Raw genomic sequence first — 12,323 nt, 5'->3', positions numbered from 1 at the left:
ATCTGGGCACACAGATTGACGGTGCTTGATATGAAAAGATCAATTGATCAACCAAAAAGGATCTGCTTCTCGGAAGCTGCTTACGTAAGTACACATCTACAACTAACGCATTTTTTAAAACAATGTACTATATGACACACAACCTCTTCTTTGCAGATGACGCTTGAAAATGTTGAAATAAAAGCAAGGAATATGGATATAGGTGACTTCTGTGCAAATATTGACTACCAGTTGAGGGGGACTGCAATTGATATCACAGATGCAAGTCTTGTAAGTAAAACAATATATATATATATATATATATATATATATATATATATATATATATATATATATATATATATATATATATATATATATATGAATTTTAAGATTATTGAATTTATGTATGTATTTGACACAATTTGTTAAATACCTTTTAATTATTCATTTCAGGTTTTCTTTACAATCTTGAGGCGCAATCACTACTACTTGATGTGCTTTAACATCCCCAAGTCAAAACTTCAGATCATTGATAACAAGCTAATGCCCAAGGGAATACCAAATACGAACAGATATGAGAACTGCCCGGCTAAGTTGGTAAGATAAACTAATACTCCTATTAAATATCTATACACTGTAGTTTAATATTTACATTACTTAAATTAATTAAACACTGCAATTACTATAATGTGCAGAAAACAGTTTTCTACAAATACCTCCAATCGAAGAAAAACACCCTTGCAAGAAAAGTGAAGAATATCGAAGCTGAGTGCATTCACATGCCATGGCAAAATGAAGAGAACACAACAGATTGTGGTGTGTATTGCATGCGCCACATGGAAACTTACAAAGGGACTGCAGTAGACAAATGGGAAACAGGTTTCGTAGGGGGTGATAGTGATGTAAGTAATAATCAACTTTGTTCTACATTACACATGTTATCTCTTGTTTCTTCTAATTTTAACATGTATCTTTTGTTTACTGTAGGCTGCTTTCATTACATCGCTTAGAGCAAAATATGCAGCAAACATCATCATGTGAAAGAAAAACGAATACATGGAAACAGTCATGCAATCAGCAAGGGACAACTACAAGAAAGAGAAGTGAAACTACTAACCACAATCTGTAAAAATCAGTTCTGCTAATCCAAACACATGGTTACTTGTATTTTTGGTTCAATTTCTAGAAGTTTCAGTTGATAAACAATTATCAAAAATTTGTATATGCTCCTTTTGGTAATCCAATCTAATGTTTACTTGTATTCTATATTTTTCATATTCCCCAATATAGTTTTGTGCATAATCAATGCATATACTACAAAAACTGTGAACTATCAAAAATTGTACATAATCATATGAAGTAATACACATAACCCATATAATGAATACACACAAACTTTCAAACAGTGCACATACTACTAAAAAAAGTCTAACAAATATTTTGTTTCTGCTAATATATATAATCAAACATCCTACTGAATATAAACATGTACATAATACACATATGACCAAGCATATCATTTCCCTATACTGATAACTGCAAATCTAAAAAAGAAATGTACATAAATAAATAAAAGTAATTAACACAAATAAAAATGTACATAATCATATGAAGTAATACACATACAGTATATAAGGAATACACATAAAGTATATAATTAATACACATAAACTTTTAAAACAGCACATATCATAATAAAAGTCTATTTTATTACTGCTGAGTTATGTGATTTAACATCGTTCTGTACGTGATACATATTACTACGATGATTAACACTAACATGTGCTTTAATTATCATCCATGCTTGACATTGTGCTAACGTGACAAAAACTAGAACCTCCGGAACTTGGGTGCACAAGATATCCATCGCCTGCAATATTTAAAATATCACCCTCAACTTGAGACTGAACAGCAGATTTTATTTTGGAAGCAACCATATTTGCAAGATGCTTCCGTCCCCTTGCTTGTTATATTTCTTTGAAATAACACTGCTCACCCTCCTATTCCGCAACCCTTTCATCCGCCTAGTAGATGGATCCTTTATAACACCACTTGTCGATCCTATGTCACAATCTTCAAATAAACTGCCACCACATTCAGCTTCAAGTCTTCTCTTTGCATCTGCAATTGCTTCTTCACAAATCTTCCGTCCTTCGATATTTTCCTGACTATAAACAGCAAGCCTCTGAAATTTCCTAATGATTTCTAATAACCAAACAGAAGATGCACCATTACCACTATCAACTCTAGACATTATATCAACATTATCAACTTCAAAAAATTTTTTAGTCCACCTCTTCAAAATATACTTCTCGGGTTCTTCAGAAACACAATGCACATTTAGAATGCGTAAACAATGACAGCACAAAATCCCCAATTCAGTAAACAACTTGCAACTACATCCAATGTCCATTTGTCTACTATTAAACACCACTTCATGCCTAATAATATCAACATCAGGCCTCCAGACATGATACTTATACACACCATCTTCCAACATCACACACTCTTGATAGCATGATCCACCTTTCAAAAATTGTTCTTCAAACAAATAGTATATCTCAATTGTATAAATTTCCCTAGCATGCAACAGAATCTTAACATTATCCATCATCATTGTGGGTACACCTTGTGAACACCGAACATCTTCCCAATTCTCTCTACTTCTCCACTCTGATATGACCCCAACAAAAGAGTTATAAAAATCACACAAACCAGATGTCTTGGACAACCTTCTAGAAATAGAGTGATTGGTGGTCTCACTCCTTTGAGAAGATAAAATCTCACCCGAAAAATAATCTTTATTAAAAGCAGGACACCATTTTTCTCTACACCCATACAACTTTTCAATCCAGTGATTATTGTGACATTTATATGTTGTAACCATCCTGAAATAACATGCCATGATTATTGTGACATTTATATGTTGTAACCATCCTGAAATAACATGCCATAGATATATTAAAGTAAACCTACAAGCATGTCAGTATATAACATACAGAACAGACTAATGTACATAATCTTATACATGAATACACATAAACTATCAAACAGATACACATAAACTTGATCCAGAAAAATAATTCCGTATTCTGTATAATATAATCTACAACTATTCATTCAATGATAATCCATGTGTAAACTAATAATAAAAACAAACAAAAAAAAATAAAAATAAAATAACGAAGCATACATCAGACACGTACCTCGTCCAGTAAAATTCAAACTCCGCATCTGTATCCGTATACTTCAACAAGCAATTGAATATATCTAGGAAATCTTTTTGATTTCTTAACCCCCTTTAATGTGCTTCTTTGAGTTCTCGTCAATATGCCATATACATAGCCGATGTCGTGAACTTGGAAAAACTTGAACAATTGCAGCAGCCATAGCAGCACATTGATCAGTCATTATGCTTTGTGGACTTTTGTAATCCATAGATCTCAAAAATGTCTTAAACAACCATACAAATAACTCAATCTTCTCATTCATCAAAAAACCGCATCCAAACATAACATTCATGCAATGGTTATTCATGCCAACAAAAGGTCCACAAATCATGTCATATTTGTTAGTACGATATGTTGTATCGTGAACTAGCAAATCCCCGAACAAATCATAGTATCTCCTCATCCATCCATCCCTCCAAAAAAAACTACACAACCTTGACTCCAAATCCACCTCAAAATCAAAGTAAAAATCCCTTTCACTTGACTGCCTCCGTTTGAATATTTCAATCAATGTGTTTGAATCGGTACTATCCAATTTGTTCAATGCATCGGTACATAGAGAATTATATGCATCCCCACTTGTAAACCCAACAAGTGGTGATCCCCCTGATTGTGTTTTAAGTAATCTTACACCATCTGCAACAGACACACCACTGCTCTTCAAATCAGTAAGATATGATATATGATTCCTAGACACCATCCTATGTGACCTTAGAAGGTAACTCTTGCTTGGTGGAACCAATTCATGATTATGCAACTTCTCATGCTTCGAAACAATCCACATCCCATTCTCATGTAAATCGAATTGGACAAATGCACCACAACCTGTACGACCATCAATTTTAGAATAACACCCTTTTCCTGTACTCCTTTTAAAACCATCTTTCGAACAATGGAACATCTTCGTTTTCATTGTTTTTGTAGCAGAACTATATCTTTGCTTACCCCTCCTCACGCTAAAACCTACTCTAAAGGCATAATCATTATACATGTCATATGCTTCATCAACCGAACACACTGACATCCCTACCAAATCCTGATCAGTTGCAAATAACATACATTTTAACTACCCATACTGTTAATGTACATAATCCATATCTACAATACACATAAACATATGGCACAATACACATAATCATTAAAATACATAAAACCTATATCGCATACTGTTAATGTACATAATCCATAACTACAATACACATACACATATGGCACAATCACATAATCATAAAACCAAACAAATCAAACCATATAATACACGTACAACCTCACTGAAACAACAACTTCAAATCAAACCATACTAACATCCAAAACAACCACAATCAAACAGAAATTCTATATCAATTCTTATATAATTCAACACCGAGTTCAATATATTCATCATACATCAAACACAAATACAAAATAAAATCTTAAAAATCAAATACCTGGATTAGCATCCTCTGTATCTACCACTCCAACAGGATCAGTTGTATGCTCTGTCTCCGCCACATCCTGCTGTGCAATCGAATCAGACATGGCTTCCATCCAACAATTGCAAAATACGACGCAAATCGAACAATCAGGTAGCTCTCGTGTTCTCTAATCCAATATGCATGATCGGCGCGACGACATCATGTCTTTAGAGCCGCTCTCTCACTTCCCTCTTCTTACCGTTTGACGGCGTTAACAGACTAATAAAAAAAAATCCGTTACATAACAATTCCATACGGCGTCGTTTTGATGCTGGGCGTACATGGCTCTATACACCGGGGTGTATGGTATAAATTGCCGAGCAACATAAGCTCTCTGAGGCTGCAATTAAGGGAGAAGCAGGAGCTTTGGCAGGACTACTGAATAAGGGGATCTCATTTGCGGATATAATAGCGGGTAAGCCTTCCACTTCTAATTTTCATTGAATAGCGAATGAATGTGTTAACTCATACTGCTCATAGTGTGCACCAATTGATTGTATAAATCAAATGGGAATGTGGGCGTACCATTGACTGAATCTACAAAACCTAGCAATAATAATTCATACCTGCAAACTGTTTGTGAAAATGTCAAGGTGAATTCTACAAATAATTTGGTCAGGGAAGGGAAGATGCTACAATTAACAAAGAAGCATGTGCTGAAAAAAAAACACATTTCTGCAAATAGAGGTATGCATACGTGATTTCAATGCTTAATTCAACTTATATGTTATACTTATTTCAATTATGGTTGTTACCTCTTATTGAAATCTTCTTTATCATTTTACCATTTGTATGCTGAAAAAATTTTCAAACATAGAATAGATTGTGTTTATTTATTATACTTTGAAATGTTGTAGGAGAAAAATATTCATAGAATGCAAGTTTCACACAATCAAGAAGAACAATCCTGTCTTCCCAGATAAGTAAGCTGATGGGAGTAATATGAGGACAAGTTCGAAAGGCAGAATGTACACCAACAGTGGCCAGATAAGAAGTTTTTTAAATTATCTAAATTAGTTCTTATCTAATCCAAGTGTAGATTAGATCTATACTGTATTTTATATATTAGCAAGCAAATTGATGTGGAATACAAATAAAGTTTGTAAAGAAACAGGTAAATTACAAATACAAATATTTCATGAGTGATAGAATTAACACTTAAAATCACATTTGAGCAACCAATTTGTAAAAAGAAACACCTACTACATGAATCTTTAAATGTTAAATCACACATACCTAGTGTGAAACACCTACTCCCAATTGTGGATGAATCTGTTCCTTCTTCCATCTCTAAGCTGGGGATGTAGTTCAAAAACCAATTTAGAAATTCGTAGGATATGTGTCAATATATCAATATATAGTAGTAAAAACAAAAAATAAAAAAGAAAGCCAACTGCGATTCTAAAATGAATCATCTAGAATCGCACAAATCTCTCGGAAAACAACTATGAACTACAATCAAAGTTAAAAATCATGGAATGGAGAAGCTAATACTAATTTAAAGTCTCAGATTTGATGATATATCAAACATGCATCTATCTATTTTGAAGATATGAGGAAAATGTAGTTTAAATCACACATGCGATTAGAAAAAACCCAAGATTTATAGACAATCAGAAATTCTTAACTGTTTAGATATTAAGGACCTAAATTAAGCACAGATCTGGAAATGTAATTGCTGGTATAAATATTAGGAAAATGTAGTTTAAATCACACATGCGATTAGAAAAAACCAAAGATTTATAGACAACAGGATAACCCTCTAGATATTGAGGACCTAAATTAAACACAGATCTGGAAATGTAATCGTTGGCATAGATATGAGGAAAATGTAGTTTAAATCACACATGCAATTAGAAAAAACCCAAGATTTATAGACAATAAAAAATTCTTAACTGTTTAGAAATTAAGGATCTAAATTAAACATAGATCTGGAAATGTAATTACTGGCATATGTAGTAGGTAATGATTAAAATAGGTTTAATCAAACTTAGCTTTTAGATTCCGAGCATGGTGAGTATCTGTTCTCCCAGGTTCTGTATTGATGCAGTTTTCTTGAATTTCTTCTTGATTGAGAGAACTCATACTAACTATAAAGAGTACCAATATATGAGAATGTAAAAACAAGCCTTGATCCATCTATAGAACATGTCCAGCTGACAGAGATCAAATTGAACCAAGTTTCTGATCTCAGTTGCAGAGGAGAACATTGGCGAGCTAAGGAAGACGACTCAAATAATTAGAGGAGAAGAATCTTGAAAATTGAAATAGATATCTAACTCTACACTTTATACTTACAAGAAACAGTAATTACTTAAGAAGAGAATGTAGTCACATACTATGTCAAAAGTATGTAGGGAGCAAAATTATAAAGTGTCATCAAGTCTATAATAGTATATATTATACTGTGAAAGAAAAGATGAGGTACCATATTGATATCAGCAACCCAGTCTGTAATAGTGTGTACTGTGAATGTAAAAGTAGAAACTTGGAAAAACAAATTGTGCAAAGTTTACATCAACTTAAATTTCAAAATACATGTGTGATAAATAAACAGATCAATACATCCTACTACTACTCAGTGTTCCGTACGCATGCTGTGCTCTTCAGCATAGACAACTTAGGGAATATTCTGTATATAAAATCAGAATTTGGCAGTATCATTTAAAAAAAACTACAAAGGGATGTTACTCTGAACTGCATGACACACAGTAAGCACTTAAATACTGAGTAGAATAATAGTATGAACTATGTTGCAAAGGTAGAAATCAAAATGGTAGTGTGTCATAAAGACTCTAATAGTATATCTTCAAAGTACAAACAATAGAAATTGAAACAAAAACTACAGTTTTCTACTTGCAATTCAATCGTTCTGAGATGGATAAGTGATTGGATAGTAGCAACCCAGGCTCATTGTGATTGGGGTACATGAACTTCAATTTAAAGATACACGTGATAATTTCAAAGATCCATATTCAGACTCCTACTCAGTGTTAGGTAAGCATTCTGCGGTCCATAGTAGAGAACTTAATAAGTATTCTGTATATAGCATCAAAAGTAAATTTCATCATTTGCAAAAACTAGGATGTGATGTTAGTAAATAAGCAGGACACACAACAGACAAAACATACAAGTATCACATATATAAAGTAGATGTGAAACACTATGCAATTAGATGTGCGACAAAAGAAAGTACAAGTAGATAAAATTTAACCTGATAATTCAACTTGGATAAATTTCAATCATGCACATTAAAGGTGGGACAAAACTTTTAGTATCATACTATCATTACTAAGAAAGTCTAATGCTATGAGCAATTCCACCAAGAAATTGAAAGTATTTTGTAGGTAATCGGAGTATAAAACGGCCACTCCAGCAAATACACCTCCAAATAGTGAACATACCCACCTTTGTAAGAAATTCATACACAAAAATGATCTGCATGTGCTTTCCAAGTCACTATTTCCAAAGATCCATACTCTAAGAGGACTTGGGATGTATTGATCATGTAGAAATCAAGCTTAAACTGTTAGGGTTGCCTGTATCTAATAAAATTAGGATGATTTGTTTCATAGAATATAAATTAATAGAATGATATAGTATAAAACTTACCTTGGCTGCAAGATTCAACTTAGAAATTTCAGGAAACTGCTACAATCTACACATCTAAAATAGGGCTTGAAAAACCACGAAAACTATGATATACGACCATATGCCTCTTGCGATTGACAAGAATCGCAAGCGAGCTGTGTGGTATGGAGTAGGATTCGAGCTAAAATGGTGGAGTTTCAGAGTGACGAAACAGAAAGCGCAGAGACGATGAAGGTAAAGTGAACCTTCTGGAAATGGAACCGATGGATTGACAGAGATAGAGCACGGTGACAATTGTATTTTAAAATATTATTAATATTAATAATTAAGACACAGTTTCCAAATACATCAAAACCAACTATATATATGTACTCCAAAATCAAGAGTTGCAGTTCCAAGTGACTCTAACATAATTAAAATACTATGAGCAAAATGCCTATATGGAGTTTAATTTTTGAAATTATATGGAGCAGAAAATAAGCTCAGATTTGGTAATGGAGAAACCATACCGCCATGGCTGCAGACCGGGAGTTTGCCCCGGGTCGGGTCCCTCCATCCCGATGAACTGTAGAAAAATCATCATCAACCCAGCCTACATAACCAATAATAATAGCTGAAACAACAACAACACAAACATGAACAGGAAACAGTTGATCCGAAGGTTCAAGCCGAATCTAACGTGGATAATTTCACTGCAAACCCGAGGTTTAATTAGATCATCAATGGCTGCCCATAAGATAAGCCGTAAAAATTCATAGCTTTGGAGTTGATGAATGGTGAATACGATCATTGTATGAGAGAACTAAACTAAATCTATTAAAAATATATATAGATTCAAGATGAGATGAAGGAGTTTACAGTGGACTATCCAGATTCGAATGCATGCAATTATCCCCTTAAACCAGAAAATTTTTCAATTTGAGAAAAATATTACCAATTTTATGACCATCAGAACAGACCCATATATCAAACGAACCTGCGTCTTGAATTTTCCAGATTTGGTAGGCCATATTCATCTTCTTCAATCTAATATACCTGACAAAACCACTCAGACAGTTGGAATTTCTGGATTGCTTCTCAGAGATTAGCTAGGAAAGAACCCTAACTTAAAAAAAAAAAAAAAAAGAAAAAAAAAAAAGAAAAAAAAAAGCAGTAGAGGTAGATCTCCAATGGAAAATATGTAGTGTGTAAATCACTAAACTTAGCTTAATATTGTGAGGAGTGTCTAGAGAGTTCTTAGTTTGTGAGCTTAAGAGAGGCGAGATGCAGAGGTGCAGTGAGTGAGAGTGAAGATGATTCTAGAAAGAATTAATTTCACTTTTGGTCCACGACTTTAGAGGATCTATCACTTTTGGTGCACAACTTTAAAAGTTTTCAATTTTGGTGCCTAACTTTGTTGTTTTTATCAATTTTGGTCCTTTCAACCAAATTGACGACGAAATATTGCCGGATTTTATATTTTTAGGGGTAAAATCGTCATCCTAAGGAAACATCTTCAATATCTAAACAAAATCACTCTAAAATCATATCTATAGGTGTTTGATCGATGAGAATAATTGGAGAAGACGGACAGAAACTAGACACAGATCTATGAGATTTATAGCATCGACGATTGCCAAACTCTTATATTTCTCTTAACATGATTTTTCTTTTGTTTAGATATTGAATATTTTTCTTTGGGATGACGATTTTGCCCCTAAAATGTAAAATTCGGCAATATTTCGCCTGTCAATTTGGTCGAAAGGACCAAAATTGATAAAAACAACAAAATTAGACACCAAAATTGAAAAAATTTAAAGTTGTGCATCAAAAATGATAGAACCTCTAAAGTCGTCGGACCAAAAGTGAAATTAGTTCATTCTGAAAACTAAGCTATTAGTTCTGATTAGTATCTTATATTGTACTTTAATTGTGAAATTGAATTTCAATATAAAATTCAAATATTCCAATTTAATAATATTGCAATATTACAAATTTTAATAATTTGTAATATTAATTTTAATTAGTTTGTAATTTACGCTCAGATTCCATATATGTTTGTGTATAGATATTTAATTGTATATGGTTTTAGGCAAATTATGTTGTGCAACTGTGTGCATTAATGCATGGTACATACGGAATTGGATCCATAATTTTTCTACTATAAATCCATACTTTTTATATTATAGATTCATAATTTCTATATTATAAATTCATAATTTTTGAACTCTATATTCACAATTACAGAACTCTATGTTCATAATTTTCAATATTTATATTCTCAATTGTTGAACTCTGTATTCACAAATCACTGAACTATATGTTCATAATTTGATAACTATACAGTATAGAAATTATGAATCTATAGTATAGAAATTATGAATCTATAGTATGGAAATTATGAATTTATAGTTTAGAACTATGAATCTACAGTATAGAAATTATGGATCTATAGTATAGAAATTATGGATCTATAGTATAAATTTTTGCAATTGATTACTTTTATGAAAATCAAATTTAATATAAAAACTACTAAACTTTTATTACTGTATAAGTCATATCCGTGCATCGCACATGTACAATAATCAAGTAGTACTCTATCTAACGTTAAGCGTTTTTATATAATTTAAATTTATTATAAGCCCGCAGAAGTTAAATACACACAATCTTTGTCTTTGCGTGCTTCTGATGGCGGCACCGCGGGGGCGCCGCGCCCCTCACCGCACTTTTGCTGATATTCTATCGAAATCATCTGAATCCTCGCCTCTCCGGCCGCCGAGGCGTTATAAGGGTATGCCCGCGGTCTCCTTCTCAGACGACGACGTACAACAATTCTCTGAGAAGTTTCGTTTTGCACTAGTAGGCAAATTCGCAAAAGTCGCCCGCCGATGGCTGATCTTCGCAGACTTTTGACCAAATTGGCTTTGGTGGCGCCTTCACTCTAGGCCTGATCGATCAGAGGCACATTCTGATAAACTTTGATCATGAGATCGATTTCCAGCGCTGCTGGCTTCGAAAGACATGGTCGATCAAGGGATCCCTCATGCGAGTCTTTCGCTGGACGCCAGATTTTCGCCCGGATGTTGAGTCTCCCATTATTCCTGTTTGGCTAGCGTTGGAAGGCTTGCCGGCTCATCTCCACGACAAGCGGGCCATTTACTCGATTGCTAATCTGGTGGGCAACCCCCTTAAAGTCGACACCTCCACCTTAGTACCTAACCGCCCGTCGGTAGCTAGGGTGTGTGTGGAGCTCAACGTAAGTTTACTCGTCGAACAAGTCTGGATCAATAATGGCTCTTACGGAGGTTTTACGCAGAGGATAGTCCATGAATTTGTACCACCATATTGCTTGGGGTGCCGAAAATTTGGGCATCAGGACTCAGAATGCCGTTCTCAATCTTCAATTCATCGTGATGCTCCCACTGGCCATCAGAATGAACCAGCGCCCCTCAAACAGCCGCATATTGTCCCTCCGAGAAAAAGATGGCGTCTAGTAAATCATTCAGCATACAATGCGCTTCGACCGACAGGTGGTCGCTGTCTTTCCGCCTCCTGTATCTGGGGCGGGGGCTGCCTTCAAAAGTGTCTATTTTCATGTGGAGATTGCTACGCCGTTTGCTGCCGTTTCCAGATACTCTACAGCGGTTTGGTTTTTCAATGCCCTCGGTATGCCCATTTTGCCGGAGGGATTCTGCCAGTCTAGATCACTGCCCTCTCAGTTGTGCTAGCGTACAAGATGTCTGGATTTATTTTGCTGATATTTTTGCATTGTCGAGGGCCGTTGCCAGCTCGATACGTTCGCAGTGTCACTCATGGTGGTTATTGGCTCCAGCCAGATCTGCTACAATGTTTTATGCGCAACTGCTCCCCTGCCTCATCTTATGGTTCCTATGGAAGGCCTACAATGTCTGCCTTCACGAGGGTACTGCTTTTCACCAGCCGGCTCCATTCACATGATTAAGAGGGAGGCCTTTTTTAATATCTCTGTCTCACCCGATTAAAAAGCAATGTGACTTCTTGTATCGCTGGGTCTTTACGCCGGCTTGTGCCCGCTGCAGCGTACAACATTTGGGTGAAAATGCTTCAC

General features: G+C 34.7%; 3 protein-coding genes and 2 long non-coding RNA genes across 8 annotated transcripts; 1 reads left to right on the top strand and 4 right to left on the bottom strand.

Moving 5' to 3' along the window:
• Positions 1 to 1,704: 1,704 nt before the first annotated feature.
• On the bottom strand, positions 1,705 to 4,980 carry LOC109167388 (protein FAR1-RELATED SEQUENCE 1-like). 3 transcript variants are annotated; one of them, XM_019316409.1, is made up of 2 exons: positions 4,640 to 4,980; positions 1,705 to 2,870 (listed from the first exon to the last, which is right to left on the bottom strand). In XM_019316409.1, exon 2 carries the CDS (start codon positions 2,867 to 2,869, stop codon positions 1,901 to 1,903), a length of 969 nt encoding a protein of 322 aa, XP_019171954.1. In that variant the 5' UTR covers position 2,870; positions 4,640 to 4,980; the 3' UTR covers positions 1,705 to 1,900. The 3 variants fall into 3 exon arrangements, with proteins under 3 accessions (XP_019171954.1, XP_019171953.1, XP_019171955.1); XM_019316408.1 differs by lacking the exon at positions 4,640 to 4,980 and adding an exon at positions 3,189 to 3,586 and having other exon boundaries at positions 1,705 to 2,919; XM_019316410.1 differs by lacking the exon at positions 4,640 to 4,980 and adding an exon at positions 3,189 to 3,586.
• LOC109167400 (protein FAR1-RELATED SEQUENCE 5-like) lies at positions 3,274 to 4,730 on the bottom strand. The gene is made up of 3 exons (XM_019316420.1): positions 4,640 to 4,730; positions 4,300 to 4,310; positions 3,274 to 4,248 (listed from the first exon to the last, which is right to left on the bottom strand). The coding sequence occupies exons 1-3, from the start codon at positions 4,728 to 4,730 to the stop codon at positions 3,274 to 3,276; spliced, it is 1,077 nt and encodes a 358-aa protein (XP_019171965.1).
• An 11-nt stretch (positions 4,981 to 4,991) lies between the features above and the next one.
• On the bottom strand, positions 4,992 to 7,080 carry LOC109167389. Its single transcript, XR_002051838.1, has 3 exons — positions 5,903 to 7,080; positions 5,233 to 5,239; positions 4,992 to 5,136 (listed from the first exon to the last, which is right to left on the bottom strand). It is a non-coding gene; the product is annotated as an uncharacterized LOC109167389 (long non-coding RNA).
• A 354-nt stretch (positions 7,081 to 7,434) lies between these two features.
• Positions 7,435 to 9,384, bottom strand: LOC109167390. 2 transcript variants are annotated; one of them, XR_002051840.1, is made up of 3 exons: positions 9,234 to 9,384; positions 8,767 to 8,849; positions 7,435 to 7,705 (listed from the first exon to the last, which is right to left on the bottom strand). It is a non-coding gene; the product is annotated as an uncharacterized LOC109167390 (long non-coding RNA). The 2 variants fall into 2 exon arrangements; XR_002051839.1 differs by having other exon boundaries at positions 7,435 to 7,672.
• A 1,540-nt stretch (positions 9,385 to 10,924) lies between these two features.
• Positions 10,925 to 12,158, top strand: LOC109167399 (the record flags this gene model as incomplete). Its single annotated transcript, XM_019316419.1, has 4 exons — positions 10,925 to 11,027; positions 11,182 to 11,492; positions 11,767 to 11,902; positions 12,013 to 12,158. Coding segments are annotated over exons 1-4 (696 nt in total), but the record flags the coding sequence as incomplete, so codon positions are not given.
• Between the last annotated feature and the right edge of the window lie 165 nt (positions 12,159 to 12,323).

The sequence above is a fragment of the Ipomoea nil genome, unplaced genomic scaffold (genome assembly GCF_001879475.1).
Source record: "Ipomoea nil cultivar Tokyo-kokei standard unplaced genomic scaffold, Asagao_1.1 scaffold3162, whole genome shotgun sequence".
Taxonomy (NCBI): domain Eukaryota; kingdom Viridiplantae; phylum Streptophyta; class Magnoliopsida; order Solanales; family Convolvulaceae; genus Ipomoea; species Ipomoea nil.
This window is presented reverse-complemented; position numbering and strand designations above follow the sequence as displayed.